Below are 18,709 nucleotides of genomic sequence, written 5' to 3'. Positions count from 1 at the left end.
AAACTTTTGTCTTTCAGATGCCGGAATGCTAACCTGTTCTTTCTTGTCTTTATAGGTGTTGCTGAAGACTGGATTCAGGATGGTAAGCCTTTGCCTTTCAGATGCCGGAATGCTAACCTGTTCTTTCTTGTCTTTATAGGTGTTGCTGAAGACTGGATTCAGGATGGTAAGCCTTTTTCCTTAGGCCCAGGACCGGATGCAGAAGACACGATGAGCGTTCTGCTGCAGAGGTTGCAGAATAACGCAAAGCAAGATTCATCCACCGGGTGTGGTTTAAATAGCCTCCTGTAGTGCTTAGGTGTCTCCTTCCACAGCCACGCCTAAGTAAGAAAAGAGTTCCTGGTAAGAAAAGAGTTTCTGCCTTCCAGAAGAGTTCCAGTGTTCTGAATCTAGGGAGTGGCTCCAGCCCCACCCAACAGGAAAAGTAGTTCCAAACAGAAGAGGATCAGAGGCTCAACTGGCAGGCAAGTAAGCAGCATGGTCTGCTGAAGGTAAGTCCACCCAAGCATTATGAGCCCGGCGCTTCCAGCGCTGGGACTGGGCATATTTATGAGCCTGGTGCCACTGGCGCCAGGACTGGGTCCAAAAGGTCCCAATTGGGACTGGTTGGCACTCGGAACCTGGGTTATGGATCTGCTTCCAAGGGAGTTGGGAAAACCCTGACCTTTTGGAAGCAGAGATCATGACAGTACCCCCCCTCAAGGCCCCTCCCAAACCGGGCTTCTCCGGGGGTTTTGGCTTGTCAGGAAATGTTCGGTGAAATCTTTTGATTAGGCGAGGAGCGTGGACATATTCAGCAGGTTCCCAGGATCTCTCTTGGGGGCCGTAGCCTTTCCAGTCAATTAGGTAGAATAGTTTAGATTTGGAGATCTTGGAGTCCAGAATGCTTTTGACTTCAAACTCGAGTTCTCCATCCACTAGGATAGGTTTTGGAGATTTGGTTAGTCGGGTTTGAGGTTGCACAGGTTTTAATAGAGAGACGTGGAAGACCGGATGTATCTTCATGTGCGGGGGCAAGTCCAACTTGACCGCTACTGGGTTTACTATGGTAGTGATGGAATAGGGACCAAGGTATCTTGGGTTGAATGTGCGTGGCCCTTTTAGAGATAGATATTTGGTGGATAACCAGACTTGATCCCCTACTTGATAGTGAGGGGCTTCCTTCCGATGTTGATCTGCTCCTTTCTTGTATTGTTCTTTAGCCCTTTGAAGATGAGAAACAGCTTCCTTAAAGGCTTGGGTGATTGTAGAATGCAGGTAGTCTACTGCTGGTGTTTCAAGATCTTGGAGGGGATCCAACTCCGAGGTTCGAGGGTGACTGCCGTACAAAAGAAAAAACGGGGTTTTCCCAGTTCCCGAATGGACAGAGTTATTGTAGGCATACTCGGCTATCCAAAGGATATCTCTCCAAGTTTTTTCAGTTTGTTGCAGCATGCAGCGTAAATACTGTTCCAGAGTTTGATTGGTCCTCTCGGTTTGTCCGTCGGTCTGAGGGTGGTGACTGGTCGATAGTCTCACATCAATTTGAGCCGACCGACAGCAACTTCGCCAAAAATGAGAAATAAATTGACTACCTCGATCCGAAATTAGAACCGAAGGAAAACCGTGCAGTCGGACGATGTTTTCGAGAAATTCTCGGGCCAGAGTTGCGGCTGTTGGCAAGCCTTTGAGCGGAATGAAATGCGCCATCTTGGAGAATAAGTCCACGATTACTAGAATCGTATTGTATCCGGAGCATGGAGGTAGATCGGTGATGAAGTCCATAGAAAGCGTATGCCAAGGGCGAGGTGGGATGTCAATAGGGCGTAAGAGGCCTGCTGGTCTTTCCTTTTGACTCTTGTTTTGGGCGCATACTCCACAGGACATTATAAAGTCTCTGATATCTTTTTTCCAAGACGGCCACCAGAAGTAGCGCTTTATCTTTTCTGAGGTCTTGGCTATACCGGGATGACCTTCCATTAAAGAGTCGTGATAACAAGAGATTACCTTTTTCTGTAAATCTGTGCTGGGTAGGTATAATCGTTCTTGGAAACGTGCCATTACTCCTTTCCACATCTAATCCAGTGGGTATTCCGGCACCCTGCAGCCGCTCCGAACTCGTACCTGCAAAATAAAAAGACAGTTAGAGCGCATAGTGAAGCAGGCAACAAGCGCTTACTTACGTGCTTCCAGGCGCTTCTATTCATCACACGGGCTCCATCTTCAACTCACTTCAGCCCGTCATCCGCCATCGCCGGAACCCTGCAAAACAAGAGACATCATTACTAAAGACTTTAAAGACATTTGAATGACTCGAAACTTACCGTTCGTGCAGTAAACGACGGACAGCAGTCTTCTGAAGTCAAGAGGCCTGCGCTACCTATCCAGTGAAGAAACTGGTTACAGCACCCTGCCCCGAGGCAGATGGAGAGCTCGGCATTCACTTACCTAAGGTGAGAGCGTTAACCTTTGGGGGTCTACAGGAGAGGAGGAAGAGGAAAGAGATAGGGACACCCCAATAACCCCAGTTCATTAACCCCATATTTTCTATCTGCAGACATCTTACTCTACACGTCAGGCATACAGTGCACAGAGGACCAGCCCAAAGAGCCAACCGGGTGCTACACATCACCTTTGAAGATACGGTAGTCGCCCAGTCAAGACCGGCGCCTCTGCGAGAATCAGGTGAGCGTTACAGAACGCAAAGCCTACCGCAAAACTCTCGCCCAGGTGCTATGGAAACCTCGGATACTGACCCCCTAGCCCGGTTACTTGGGGAACTAAGGGCAGAAGTGCATGCAGCTCGTCAGGAAACGAATGCTCTAAGAAGGGAACTAATTATTTCCAAGGAGAGAACAGACAATCTTGCTAGACAAGTGCTACAGTCACAAGCCGGACAGACCCCGTTACCCGCATCAGGGGCAAATCTTCCTTCAACATCCTCTATGAATCCAGTGCAGATCAACCTACCTGGGAATGTACCTCTGGCTCCGCCCGAACGATTTTCTGGTGACCCAAAGAGGATTGCAGTATTTATCAATCAGTGCCGGTTGCACTTCTTATGCCGGCCAGCAGCCTTTCCAACTGATCAAGCAAAAGTAGCTTTTGTACTTTCGTACCTTAGTGGCAATGCGGCAGACTGGTCGATCCCTCTAGTTAATCAAGATGATCCGGTTCTCCATGATTTTCAAGCCTTTCAGCTTAGTATGGAAAAACTGTTCGCAAGACATTCACAGGGGCAGGCCTTGGACAATGAGCTTCTTTCGTTGCGACAGGGTAATCAAGACCTTTTGGCTTATATTGCATCTTTCAATAGACTAATAGTGGAAACTCAATGGCCTGAGGACAAAAGGATTACGCTGTTTTATAGAGGTCTACGTGGAGAGCTCAAAGACGTTTTAGCCCAAGTAGTGAATCCCCCACAAGACTGTTCGGATTATATAGACTTGGTCGTTCAAATAGATCACAGGCTGCAGAACAGGAAGGCTGATCGTTCCAAGTTTGATGCTCGAGTATTTTCCAAACCGCCAACTCCTTCCAAAGGAGTAGACTCCGGGGAACCCATGCAAATAGGGGGTCTGAAAGGTCCTCTAACACAAAGGGAGCGGGAAAGGAGGAAACAGTTGCAATTATGCCTATATTGCGGAAACTCAGGGCACTTTCTTCGAGACTGTCCGGTGAAACCTGCCAGGAAGGCAGTAGGAGCTGCAGTTACCAAAGTTACAAACTCTGAGCAGGGAAACGACCTCGCCCGACAAGAATAGAGGTCCTCTTGCCGAGCGTGAAAACCAGTTCCGTGACCTCGCATTTCGTGATACCTATGGTCCTCATTAGCCCTGATAATCCGGATCGATTACATGCAATTGAAGCTTACGTCGACAGCGGTGCCATCGGCAATTATGTGGATCATGAAATGGTTTTGAGGATGAATCTAACTCTTTGTCCCAAGGCTGTAAAGGACGTCATTACTACGGTGGATTGTACGGAGATAGCCTCCGGGCCAGTAACGCATACCACTCAAGAGGTGACGCTAGTAAGTCAAGATGGACACCATGAGAAGATCGTGTTCGATGTGATCAAGGCCCCTCAGTTTCAGATTATTCTAGGAATACCTTGGTTAGAGAAACACAATCCTCTGATCGATTGGCGAGCAAGAACGGTCCAGTTTCCAGAATGTGTCTCTACTTGTCACCCTCCACCTGGTGTTGCACTGGCCGCAATTTCTTCAGAGACTCCCCAGTTACCTCCCGAATACCTAGAATACCAAGATGTTTTCCGGAAGGATCAGGCTAACTCTCTACCTCCTCATAGGTCTTATGACTGCCAGATAGACCTGATACCTGGATCTACTCCTCCTTGTAGTAGAATTTATGCCCTCACCGAGCCTGAGAACCTTCACCTTCGACAATACCTTGATCAATACCTGGCAAATGGGTTTATTCGTCCTTCCAAGTCCCCTGCTTCTTCAGCTTTGTTCTTCGTTCCAAAAAAGGAAGGAGACCTTAGAACTTGTATCGATTATCGCTCCCTGAACCAGATCACCGTTAAGAATAGATATCCGTTACCTTTGATCCCTGAACTCCTGGACCAAGTCAGAAAAGCATGCATATATACAAAGCTGGATCTTAGAGGAGCTTACCACTTGGTACGAGTAAAAGAGGGCGATGAATGGAAGACGGCCTTCCGCACCAAGTATGGGCTATTTGAATATCAGGTCATGCCCTTCGGACTTTGCAATGCCCCGGCCGCCTTTCAATATTTTATGAACGATGTCCTCAGAGAGCTCATAGATGTATGTGTTGTTGTTTACATTGACGACATCCTCGTTTATTCTTCATCGGAATATGAACATCGGAAACACGTGAAAATGGTCCTCGAAAGATTGCGTCAACACAAACTTTTCGCTAAGTTGGAAAAATGTGTTTTCAACGTGACTGAAGTTGAATTCTTGGGATTCATATTATCACCTGGCGGAGTGCGTATGGATTCAAAGAAGGTCGATGCAGTTCTCAAATGGCCATCACCATCCTCCGTAAAAGGTGTGCAAAGCATGTTAGGCTTCGCTAACTTTTACCGCAGGTTTATCCCCGAATTCTCTCGAATAGTCCAGCCCATCACTGCCTTGTTAAAGAAAAACAAACGTTTTGAATGGTCTACCGAGGCGGAACAAGCTTTCCAGGATTTGAAGACTAAATTTATCTCTGCACCAATCTTAAAACACCCTCGCCCCGAACTCCCCTACATCGTGGAAACTGATGCTTCAAGCCTTGCCATGGGGGCAGTTCTATCACAAAAGGACCCGGTAACCAATCAGTTGCATCCCGTGGCATTTTGGTCCCGCAAATTCTCGCCTCCTGAAATCAATTACACGATTACTGACAAGGAACTTCTGGCTATCAAGTCTGCCTTTAAGGCTTGGCGGCATTATCTGCTGGGGGCCCGACACACCGTTACTGTGATTACGGATCACCGAAACCTGCAATATTTAGGGAGTGGCTCCAGCCCCACCCAACAGGAAAAGTAGTTCCAAACAGAAGAGGATCAGAGGCTCAACTGGCAGGCAAGTAAGCAGCATGGTCTGCTGAAGGTAAGTCCACCCAAGCATTATGAGCCCGGCGCTTCCAGCGCTGGGACTGGGCATATTTATGAGCCTGGTGCCACTGGCGCCAGGACTGGGTCCAAAAGGTCCCAATTGGGACTGGTTGGCACTCGGAACCTGGGTTATGGATCTGCTTCCAAGGGAGTTGGGAAAACCCTGACCTTTTGGAAGCAGAGATCATGACAACTGTCTCCAGAGCTATGGTTCTCTCTAGGCTGGACTATTGCAACAGCCTCTTTTTAAATCTGCCTACTTCTAATCTCTGCCCTCTGCAGCTTATCCAGAACACTACTGCGAGACTTGTCCTTGGCCTCAAGCCCAGGGATCGTATCTCTCCAGGACTGAAATTTCTGCACTGGCTACCAGTGGCTGCGAGGATTAAGTTTAAAACCCTTTGCATCGTCCGCAAGGCTTCTGGGGTCTTGGCCCTCAATACCTTCAATTCTCTCTTCCCAAATATCTTCCTTCTCGAGCTCTTCGCTCATTCACTTTCAACTCCCTCGGGGTCAGTCGCTTCTCCAAGCAAAGAGTTTGTGGTAGATCTTTCTTCGGCTGGGGCATCCCAGGGGAACAGCCTCCCTGCCTCCATTAAACTTGAGGAGAACCATCTCCGGTTCCGGAAGCACCTCAAAACCTTTCTCTTTGCTTCTGCTTTTTCTTCGCCTCTCATCTGCTGACCTTCTGGCTGTAACCGGTACAGCACTGGCTACCTGGACACCCTCTGATCGCGGGCCCAGGTCCCTCCCCGCTAAGCGTCACACCTGCACTGCCCACCTGGCAACCCCCACATTTGGGACTGTTTCTGTATCCCCACCGTCCCCCTTCCACCTCTTGATACCTGATGTCTGCACTTACCCATGCACTTGCCACTTGCTGGCACTTATTGTTATTATTATTCCCATGTATTGCACTGTCCCTGCCCCATTCCCACGCACTTGCGCAATCTGAATGACACTTGGCCTAGTAGGATCGCTGTCCGTCATCCTTTTGTTACCCTCCCTTGCCTCGTCGCGCCTTGAAACACATGTGTATAGGCGCGTTATAAATGCCATATCATATCATAACTATGCTGCAGCTTTCTGGATTGTGACAGAATACCCCTTTCATCATTTTTCTACGGTCTGGCCATTTGATCTCTACTGTAAATATTTAAATGTTGAAAACACAAAAACCTAGCCAATTACACAGTAAAGCAAACATGAATTGCATTGTGTGTTTTGAGGTTCGATAGCAGAATTGTCTTTTGATCTTTAATGAAAGTCCTAATTTCCTGGAGCTATTACTACCTAATGCTATGCCAATGTTATGACACAACAGTGCAGGGAGGCAAGGACTCCATGCTAAATTCTATATCTAATCTTATGGTTAAATGGTTATTCATATAGCACTTTTGGCCAAGCACTACATAGAACATATGTATCCCAATTATCACCAAACCGAAGTCTGTACTCCTTTATAGACCTCGAAAGGATGAAAGGCTGAGTTGGCCTTGCTGGGATTCGAACCTGCAACCTACAGATCGCAGCAATGAGTGCACAACTGGCTGAGCTATCTTAATGGATAAAATATGGATTTATTTTGTTTTATTCTTCCTTTTCTTGGTTTTCCGTGGAAATAATTGTGTGTGATAGGTTCTGTCAGCTATAGCACATTAAAACATCTCTATAGAGCTGTTTATTTAAAATATTTTGACAGGTTTACCTGTGACTGGTGTGATTGCACCAAAGTTGAATGGTGCTGTATCTTCTTAAAGTCTGACATTCTGAAACATTGTGCTGTAAATGTAGTATGCACTCCTCACAAATCGTGAGAGATCGTTTTTCACTGTATTTAGCACACATGTTTCTTTCCCAGCAAGGAAGTGAATTGTATTTATATGGTTTTGTTTTTTATTTTAATTTTAAATTGATGTGCAATTATCACCAAAACACGTTCATTGTCTTTACCCACTTGTAATAATCAATGAATGATGTTGAGGTATTTCTTCAATGCTACTTGCAGTCCCTTGACACTTATTTGTTTTACTCATATTAGTAAGTCACCAGTACCTCCCCAACCTGGCTGGCTCTTTTTGCCATACCTTGCCTGGTTTAGCAAGGGCCAATTTGTATCAAGCACATAGTTGTCTTTGGTTAAACCGTGGAATGAATATAGAAGGGTATTTTGTCAGGTGCTGCCGTTTAGGTTTGAAGACGTCATTGACACCAGGAAAATTGTTTTTTTAATAGAAATTAGCAATTATTCCTTGATATCTTACCAGTGGTGGTACCAACAGGGCCTAGAATGGAGACGTATTTGCCTGGCATAGATTTTTGGAGCGGTCAAACTCCTAGCACAAGCAGTGGAACTAGATGCCCTTGCTGAGCCATGCCATAGGATTTTGACTTTTATATATCAGAGGCCTATTGCTCCCCACCTTGCTATTCCTCCACATGTGAGCACACAGACTAACTGCCTGCGTCTGTGGACTATGGTATAATTAGTGTATTTAATATGTGACTGGATTGACTGCCCTGCCCATCGTTTTCTTCTAATTAGCATACAAGACCATATACAGTACTCCCAGAACGACTTTCTCCCGCCATTGGCAGAAGGGGCAGAGTGCAATATTTGTTAGAATGGCAGTGTTGGAATGTCCCGCAGGGTTCCAATTCAAAGCAATACTAGTCATGGAACCAACAGCAGGGGTGGCTAATTGTCCTTAAAAGTAAGATATGTTTTTACATAATCAGAGGGCAGGGAGAACAATTCCTCTTCATCTAGGTTAGGAACTACTTTTGCACCATCACTGGAGAAATTGGATTGATGGGAAGGGATGAACACTCCTTATTTAGACGTGAAACAAGCTCTTATTACTGAATAGAAACGTGGGAGGGTGGAGAGCAGTGATATCAGAATAAAATGATATCACATGCCATTTATAACGCACATATACACAAGTGTTTCAAGGCGCGACGAGGCAAGGGAGGGGGAACAGAGGGAAGACAAAGACATTGATCTTACTAGGCCAGGTGACATTGAGATCGCGTAAGTGCTGGCGAAGGGGAAAAGGGAAAAGTGCGGGGGGGGGCAACGAGAGGGTGGGGAGTGCAAAACATAGGCTCAACAGTAAAGAATAAATAAATAAAATAAAAAAATAGGTAAAAAGTGTGGCCAGCTTGTGTCAAGAGCTAGTAAGGGACTGTAGGGATACAGAAATAGCCCCCAAGTGCAGGGGTTGCCCGGGAGGCACTGCAGGCGTGCAACTGGCGGGGTAGGGGGACCGGGTCCCGAGATCAGAGGGTAGCCAGGTAACCAGTGCAGTTTTCAGTCAGGAGTTCAGCAGGGGAGAGGAGGAGAGAAAGCAGAAGCAAAGAGGAAGGTCTTGATGTGCTTCTGGAACCGGAGATGGTTCTCCTCAAGTTTCAGGGATGCAGGGGGCCGTTCCACAGGGAGGCCCCAGCCGAAGAAAGAGATCTACCACCAACTTGTTGCTTGGAGAAGCGATTGACCATGAGGGAGTTGGAGGCGGATGAGTGAAGAGCTTGAGAAGGAAGATACTTAGGAAGAGAGAGTTGAAGGTATTGAGGTCCCAAGCCCCAGAAGGCCTTGTGGACAATGCAGAGGGTTTTGAACTTAATCCTCGCAGCCACTGGGAGCCAGTGCAGAGATTTCAGTCCTGTAGAGATAAGATTCCTGGGCTTGCAGCCAAGGACAAGTCTTGCAGTCCTGTTTTGGATGAGTTGCAGAGGACGGATAGTAGAAAGAGGCTGTGTCAGTAGTCGAGCCTAGAGAGAACCATAGCTCTGTAGAGAGTGAGCTTCTGGGGGAAGGAGCGTAAAGGAGGAATACCTCTGAGGAGGTGTAGCTGGTAGTGTGACTTCTTAGAGACGTCAGAGATGCGAGGAGAGAAAGAGAGTGTGGAGTTGAAGATGATTCTGAGGTTTTTAGCCTCACAGGTGGGAGCAGGAAGAGGGCCAAGAGAGTTTGGCCAGAGAGCAACGGGAAAGGATGGAGCAGGTATGCCGATGAGAATCTCAGTCTTACTGGCATTAAGGCAGAGATCATTGGTGGCACACCACTCCTGGATAGCGGACAGTCGTAGATGAGAGAAGGAGAAGAAGTGCCAGAAGGGATCCTGAAAATAAGCTGAGTGTCATTCGCATAGCACTGAAAGTTGGGGCAAGATAGGAAATGAACGACCCAGGTTGGACCTGGGAGGGTCGATCGGAGAGGAAAGAGGTCAGCCAAGCCAGGGCCTGATAGGTGATACCCAGGTTATCACGGAGACGGTTGAGCAGGATGGCATGGTTAACCGTGTCAAAGGCAGAAGAGAGATCAAGTAAGATGAGGACACAGGGGGTGTTGGAATCAAGGGTGGAGAGCAGGTCTTCACGGATGTTCAGGAGAGCATTTTCCGTGCTTCAGGCAGCTCTGAAGCCAGACTGATGGTCATGGAGATGGAGACAACCAAACAATTCAGTGTGAAGATTAAGCTGGGAGATGGCCAGCTTTTCCAGGAGTTTGCCAAGGGAAGGGGTGATGGAGATTGGGTGGTAGTTAGCCGAGTAGGAGGGGTCGGGTGAGGGTTTCCTAAGAGGAGGGTGCACAAAGGAGTGCTTCAGGGAGGCAGGGAAAACTCCAGTGGCGAAGGAGTGGTTGCAGAAGTCAGCCAACGCAGAAGCCAGGGTGTCCATGTGGTCCTTGATGATTTTAGAGGAACAGGGGAGAACCTATTTTGACGAGTCTTTTTTTATAGATCGGACTTGTCTAGAAACCTTGTCTCGGGAGGACAGGGGAAAGGCAGGAAGGAGGGAGGAGAGGTGGCCACAGAAGGGCCAGAGGAAGAGTGGGGAGTAGAGAGAGGAGGAGGAAAAAAGAGAGGACAGGATGTCTTGAGTTTTTTAGATGAAATGAGAAGCCAGAGCTGTGTAGAGGGCTTGAGAGGGGACAGGAGAGGTAGAGACTGCAGCAGGATTGGCCAGCTCCTTGCAGATTTTAAAGAGTTTGCCGCGTTGTTGGATGCCGCAGAAACGCAGGCTTGTATGAGGCCTCTCTTCTTGGTGCGGACAGAGAGCCGGTATTGCCTTTGGAGCTGGCGGCCGGCCAGTTTGTCAGAGGATGTAGAGGAAGCACGCCCTTTTCTCTCAGCCACCCTGCATTTGCGTTTAAGGGTGACGTGGTCTGAGTCGTACCAAGAGTTGCACTTGGCTTTGGGCTTCAAGCGGATCATCGTGACAGGGGCAAGAACATCAAGAGTATCTGATATAGCAGAGTGGAGCATAGAAAGGGCTGTGTCAGGGTGTGAGTTAGCCAAAGGGGGAGGAGGGGTGAGCAAGTGGCGGCGAAAACCTCAACTGAGGCACGCTTCATGGGTCAGATAAGAGCAGAGGTCCGCCCACTCAGAGAGGAAGGAGGAGAACTGACCAGATGGCAGATAGATGGCAATGGTAAATATATTACACAAAAATTGAGAAAAACATGCAATGTGCAGATGCCAAGAAATTCATAAGTAACTTGAGATTACACTTTGGGCAGTGAAGTTGAAACACATATATTTGTGGTCTGATTGAATACATACAAAAACACCAAAGGTCGGAAATAAATATTCTATGTGATTGCAGATCTGCTTAAAAAGATAACATGTATCTAGGAAAGGGGGTGGAAACATGGTGATGATAACAGATGATATGACATTAAGACAGTACGGGAAAATATAAATGAAATGCAATAGAGAGGTTGACAATAAGACATTTGGATTACGAGTAACTAGGCACCATAAAATAATAAAAACTTAACAGAAAAAAGACATAAATCTCTCTAACTGACACATTCAAAGTGTACGTATCAGTGAACCAAGACATTGACTGTGTGACCACAATGTTGAAAGCTTCAAGTGCTAAGAGTAGATGTGGATGTGTTTTGTAGCGAGTTTTCAGATTCAGAAATACTCTTCCCTTTTGATTGTACCTGTTTGGGGCTGTCCAAAGATTTGGGAGAAGGCAGAAGAAGCATTCAGAGCAGCCATATCAAAGCAAGTGGCATACAGAATAATGTGAGAATTTGGTGTTTAAAGTAGCTGCAGTAACTTATAACCTAAAAATCAGCAGGAGATAGAAAATGTAGTGGGGTAAGGGTTGCACTTGTTACAGGGATTACCGCCAGTCATGTTACAAAATGTTTAAGAATAGCACAGGGTGACCTTTGTCCATTGAAATAGTTGGCACAGATTTAAGTCATTCAAAGAAACAAATATGAAAGGGTAGCAATAAAAGGCATATGGGAGCATTGACAATGTGTGTTGTAAAATATTGTACAATTAATAGAAACTGAATTACAAATCTAAATATAGCACACTTTGATTTTGGTATAAAATGTTTTAATGTAAGATAATGAGTTTTAAAAAACGTTTCTTTTGAACAAATGTTCTTTGATGGAGAGGCAGACCGTTTTTTCTGCAAAGAATAGTCTACCATGTTGAAAGTCATAAAGATGGTGTTGGCCTACGATTTTTCCAATTACGGCCTACAATTGCTTTGTTAGTCTACAACCTAAAACATATTACGTTCTATCTCTTAATAAATGTGCTAATGTTATTTAATTGTTATTAGAAAGCAGGTGACACCCTTAAGCGAAGCACAAGTTGGGAAGATCAAATCCAGGATACTGAAGATGTAATTTGTTTGAGCGTGAAAGATACAATACAGAATATCGAAGTTGTCTGTTACGCGAGGTATGTATAGCTTGAGCATAGCATATGCTTACATCGGGTAAATACAATTATTGATAGACATTTTACAGTATTCCAAACATTTTTATTGAATGTGTTGTTTTTTTTTTAACGTGCATAGGTTTAGAAACTGTTGTTAAATAGTCTTGTTTTCCCAAATGAATTTTCATAGTTTCCTGTCAGTGAACAATATAAATGTACAATTTGCCAATGAATAGTATTTTCGGAACGTAGATCGTTTTTCAGAAAAACGTCTTTACAGTTGTGAATGTCTGCAAGTCTTGTTAAATTTGCAGTATGTCCTTTGTAATAGAAAGATGATAACATTTACTGCCTGATTCATGGAATTATTTGCGTGAGAAACACAGATTTGCGCGCCTTTCTGCCCGAAAATCCCCATACTTCAAACAGGTATTTTTGGGCAGAAATGCGCGCAAATCTGCATTTCTCACGCAAATAATTCCATGAATCGGGCACTTGATGTTAAAAAAAGAAATAAATATTTCAAATTTTAAATGCATTGAACATTGGACTTAAGGGAACCTAGAAAGGGGATTATCAATGAACAACAGGTCTGTCTATGTAAGAAACAAGGACCCACTTGTTTTTTTAACTGCAGAGGTACCAGGCATGTCCATAACCAATTTCTAAGCCGATTTCTATTACCCATGTTTGGATTGTAGATTGTGATTCACTGTGGTGTAGAATAGTAAATGGATAATAATAATCAGTCAGTGTACATTGCAACTATCCATTTTATAAAAGCGACCTATCGATTATTGGGAGAACCAAAATGGTACTAGGAGGTCAATGTTAATTTGTCACTTTGCTATTGTGAATAACTGTAATGCTGGGTGACATCAACAATCAATTTCTTCTCAATCTTGCCCTCTCTTTTTGTATCAAGAACTCAACATTTTAGAACCTTGTGATAATGAATTAGAGAATCGACATTGAGTTAGGGGATCCAACAAGTGTCTAATAAAATGTATGTTTACATTTTAATGGATGTATTTTAAATGTTATGTATGAAATTGTATGTATAAAGGTTTTATTGAAACCAGATGTACAAAAAAGATATACATGTATAAAATACTGAATGTATTTCAATAGTCTGTGCTTTAAACTAGCCCTTCGGTTTGTGTGGTTTTAATATTTCTGCACAATGCAGATGGCTCAAACTTATTTCTGCAAAGGCTCCCGATTTTCTCCTCCAAGAATTGTTTTTCTGGAATTTTATGGAGAGCTTGTGCCAATGCATTGGAATACATCTCTAATAAATCCATTGGCTAGTCAGCAGCTGCCCATTCTTTGCAAATGTCGGGTAAAGAATGTTATCAATTTTGTAGTGTCATGTGTGTCGGGGACCAAAAGACCAGAAAGTCCATGCTTCTCGCTTAAAAAAAAGAATTTATTAGGGGAAGTAGACAAATGATTCATGATGGATATCCGGGTCTGTATAACATTTTGGGAACTTAACCAAAAGAACGTTTTACTCGCAGAAGTGAAGTGTTCAAACAAATGTTCTGATATGTCCTGGAACAGGTCTCCCTTAGTCCTTTGATGGAGGTTTCCAAGCGTTCCTGAACCTTGTCACTGTGGACTTCTAGGGCTTCCCAAACCCTTCTTGCAGTCTTTAGGGTTTCCATAACCCTTTATTAGGTCACCTGGCAGATCTGTCCATGGCCTGATGGTTTTTTCTTTAACAACTGTTTTTTATTAAGCTCTTGTACAATTATTGCATCATATGTTCAAAAACATGCAACAGCATATCTTTATATGTTGTGCTCATTCTTTTTCATTCATCCATTAAAACATCAGTGGTTCTCAAAATAACATCCCAAACCATAACAACTCTTTTACTCTCTTAAAAACTCTCGTCAAGTCTTATCCTATATATTGAGAAACTGGGGGCACATGACATCACAGTTTACGTTTCTACCACTTTTTTCAAATCTACGTTGCTGCAAGTTTCCCTCCCTCGGTTCATCCATACTTCTTAGTGTGTGAAGTTATTCCCTGTATTAGTGCCATATATATATTTTGGTTTACTTATCGGGTTACATGTTTTAGATACATCTTCTTCCAGCTCATGTACATTCATCATATCTGCAAACCATTCACTTTGTTTAGGAGCTTCTATATTAAACCATTTCAGAGATATCTTGAGTTTGGCCAGTAACAACGCCATCCGGATGAACTTGATATTCAAGACGCTCACCTATAAAAACTCCAAGCCAGCAACATATTGAATTCGAAGGCACATATTGATCTACTATATCACTAGGTTTCCCTCGTATCGCTAACCAGAATGCTCTAATCAGCCTACAGGTTCATGCCAAATGATACTAATCGGCCTGCCATTCTCTGCAATCAGGAAATGGGTCCATCCTGGATGAGACCATCGAATGCAACCTTTTGGGAGTATAGTGCTTGCAGTGCATATACTTATAATATATTAGCCATAGAGTAGGGCTCACTCTGATATTGCATGTAAATTAGCAGATTTCCATCCACTGTTTCTCTGTTATATCTTCTTGAAGGGCACAGGGAGAAAATAAGCAAGCATCTCTATTATTCCAAGACCTTTCCAGTCCCACCAGGTGCTCTGTAGTGGATTAACCTTGGGCATAGATATAAAAATTAATAATAACAATAAAATAAATGTATGCAGCACTAGCGTTTTAATTATCACCACCCTTCCAGGCAAAGGGAATTAAGTCCATCTGGCTATTGTGAGGGGTCAGAAATGTGAAACACACACAAAGTTAACATTTCCTCAAGGTTTGCCATTTATTAAAGGAAAAAGGGTTGAATAAACACCTAGCTTTCCCTATCCTAATAAGGAGGTCCATGCCTAGCACACTAAGACTAAAGAAACATGACCTAATGTCCAAAACGTCTCTCTGCACCTCACACTAATACACACAGGGGAAATGTGACTAACTTTAGTTCAACAAAACACAGTTCCTCAAATCAAAAGTTCCTGAAAGCACTCCTTGTAAACATGGTTGTACTCCCTTCCTCTGGATCAGTTCAGAAATACGTTGAGCACGGTTTTGTTTTAACAAAGTCCCTTTTAAGGCAACACAAAGTCTCTTTCAACCTCTGTCTCTCTCCCCGAGGCACGGCAAATGTCTTTTCCACACGTGTTTGTTCACAATTCAAAACAGAGGTTTTCCACAATATCCTTCTTCGAAACGTAAATATCCTTCTTTCAGAACTGTGAGAAACCTGAAGGTGTCTCCCTGACTAGTCCCCTGACTATTCCCTGAGGGATCTGCCATCTAGGTGGCCAGGGCACGGCCATCGCTATTGGATCCAGTTCCTGGGGTTGGACCAGTGAAGGAGGATCACCTGGATGGGGTGTCCTCGAGGGTTGGAAGTGGGACACGGATGGCTGAGCGCGGTATCCCGCTTCTTATGACAACTTTTCCCCAACTTTCCACGTAGGATACACAAACACTTTACCCCCCCTTTTTCGACGGGAACCGCATATTACGAAGGACGATGGACTAATACTCGAGCCATTTACCTGACATGTCGCAACACCAGGGTCAGGCAAAGTCGGGCAATTGACCAGAATCGCACGCAGCCCTTTCTCTTCCCCACCAGGATAAAAGGTGGAGCATAATACGAGCCAGTCAGACCGCACACCGTGAGAGTTAACTCCGCACAGCCGTTCAAGACAAGGAGAAAGCCGGTGCATACCGAGAGGGTGACAAGGAGCGACACGACCTTGCCCTTGTCGACCAAGGCCTGTGAAACCTCTGCAGAAGGAATCATAAGACTGCAAACATTAGCCAGCATGTGTTGCAGCAGATGTCAACGGTACATAAGACACTCCTCCGCTGATAACCAAGCTGGGGAGAGACGCTTGTCTCCGTGGTACCAACTTTTACTCCAAAGAGAAAGAAAGCTAAGTGGTTCATCAAAGCTGGTGAGTCGAGGGGAGAGTCGATAAGAAACCCAACAGTGTTGAAAGAAAAGTAGCAAACATCTAATTGAACTGTGAAAGCATAAAAAGTGATTGATGCAAAAGGGGGAAAGCCAGCAACAGAGGAGTCCAGCACCACGTGGGTGTTCACTCAGGAAGCTCTGGGCGATTACCCGATTGTTTAAACTACCATAACCAGAAGGCCTTGGGAAAGGAGAGAAGGGGGTCAAAGTGGTCATACAGGGGTCTTGTAAAATCCTCTGTACAGTCGAAAGTCTTTGACCGACAGATGATTGTGAAGCTAAGGGAAATCCTGCATCGTAAGAGTTGATTGAGTAAGGCACGATTGACAAGATTGGCAAGAGTGAACCCGAAAGAGGGATGCCGATAAAGAAGGGGCAGGGCGAAGTCTAAAGTCCCAAAATAGTGTTGACAGAAGTGAACCCGGCCCGAGGGATGTCCACAATGAAGTGTATAAAAAGATATTAAGATTTGCTAAGATCACAAAGAAATTGCATTGAAAGCCATAGTGAACCCGATCGAGGGAGGTGAACAGTGGAGTCGGATCTGAGCCCGAAAGAGGGGGATCCAAGGGTGAGAAGCGAACACCCTTCGACCCATGAATGCAACAAAGCCAAGTGCAAGAGGGAAAGCCTTTTGAATGCCTGCTATGCCAGAGTGGCACCAGACAAAGAAAAGTGATCCTTCGAGAGTGGTCTGAGTCCGGAAGAGGGGGAACCCATGGGTGAAGAACTGTCAGCGAAATAAAACCAGAGAAGAACTCTGGAACTTTTTGTTGAAACTTTTACTTTGAACCGACCAGGCCCTCGAAAGCAAGAAAACATACCTATTGGAGGTCCTGGTATCGTTAAGAAACTTTCTAGGGATCTGCATCCGGAAGAGGGGGATCCAAGGGTGAAAGGCATCACCCAACGTGCAAGCAGAAAATAACTTTTGTTTATTATTTTGAAAACATCAGGCCCACAGCGGCAAGAGACTTTTTGTAGAAAAGGAACTTCACCCACCGAAGGCCCTGATTGCTGAGAGCGGAACTGTTAGTTCGTGCTGGGAAAGCTCGAGCATGTGATGTGCTCCAAAATCCTACCTTATCCCGTGCTGAAAACGTGTGGAAAGGAGACCCCAAGTGACTTATTATTTGTAAACACTTCCTTCTTTCTTATGAACATTATCCCACACTTTTTGTATTTAGCGTAAGGATTGGCAATAGATTTTTTAGTATAGGCCCTTTTATTTTGACAAAGACACCACTAGGACTGCCTTATTATTATTGATGGTCGAAGCTTGCTCCCATCTTAGATTTAGGTTTAGATTAGGCGTTTTTCCAATTTACCGATATGTTTTTTTAACAAAATTGAAGTATGATCACTTGTGTCTGTCTTTACTGTTGCCAGCATGAGTTCCTTACACAGCACAAAATCAAGTAGTAACTTATTTCACCTTCTTCAAATGAACCACTTTTGTCAGGATAGCAGAACAACATTTCTTGGCACACCTTCAAATAAACTACTGTTGTCAGGATAGCCCAGTTAATCAAACAAAAGATCAGATTAATAGTTCTTCACTGCAACAAAGTTCTTTTCCCCACACCATTTCAACATAGATATAGTTAATTAAGCCATCTTCTTATTTCCAGGTATACTCTCCTGTTAGGGCTAACTGGTATTGACTCTTTCCTGGTATACTCGCCTGCCAGGAAGAACACTCCTACAACTACTTTCAGTTTTGATGACAATATTGATTCCAAGAATCTCCACACCAATCTCTCTTGGAAGTAAGGCTGAACAATAACTGTCTTTTCTTAGAATCTCTTGATTCTTTGTAATGTGTGTTCCAGTTTTTCCCAAATCGATAACTTATTATAGAAGAGCTATTTTCTAAGAGTGTCTTAAATGCTTCTTGACAACCTTTGGACTGTTGGCAGTTTGGGTTACAATTGTCCCCCAGTTGATATCCCAAAAAGAGAGAGTTGCACCCTGGTCGCCTCTGTATGGATTCCCAGTCTCTTGGCCATGCGAAATACAAGCTTTCCCCAATCTGTGTCTCTTGAAAGGGGATGTATACCTTTGTTGGTTTATTGTATCTTTCTCACAGCCTCGTGGCTGTTGGTAATGCTGATTATAAGCTTTCCCCACTTGTAATTTCCCATAAGGGAAATTCACGTTCTTGCCATTTTTTTAATTGTGTGGTAGTTACTATTAGAATGTTTCTGCTTTCTTTCATTAAGTATTCAGACTTATTGCATTTCAACTTTCCTTCCTTAATTGTTTGCTATTCAAAACGTTGTAGCTTCTGCTTTTTTTCTTTTTTTTAACAGTTTAGTATTCAAAACCATTATTCTTTACAGAACGCCCCAGGGGTCAGCATTCACATTTAGCCAACTCATCGGTTGTATTCTGCAGCTCTGTCTCGCGCTCCGGTTTTGCAGCGGGTCTTCGATCTCGCGTCCACCTTCTCTCCTGCAACC

The 18,709-nt window shown here is 44.4% G+C and overlaps 1 protein-coding gene across 2 annotated transcripts in view; it reads left to right on the top strand.

The window, feature by feature from the left end:
* CHM (CHM Rab escort protein) overlaps positions 1 to 18,709 on the top strand; it is a 1,673,681-nt gene that overhangs the window by 272,606 nt on the left and 1,382,366 nt on the right. For both annotated transcript variants that reach the window (XM_069612935.1, XM_069612936.1), the window contains exon 4: positions 12,169 to 12,290. In XM_069612935.1, coding sequence (XP_069469036.1) covers positions 12,169 to 12,290 — 122 coding nt within the window. The remainder of the gene's footprint in view (positions 1 to 12,168; positions 12,291 to 18,709) is intronic.

Source organism: Ambystoma mexicanum, chromosome 5p, assembly GCF_040938575.1.
Source record: "Ambystoma mexicanum isolate Mex_15411 chromosome 5p, UKY_AmexF1_1, whole genome shotgun sequence".
Classification (NCBI taxonomy): domain Eukaryota; kingdom Metazoa; phylum Chordata; class Amphibia; order Caudata; family Ambystomatidae; genus Ambystoma; species Ambystoma mexicanum.
The sequence above is the reverse complement of the archived record's forward strand: the minus strand, read 5'-3'. Positions and strand labels throughout refer to the sequence as shown.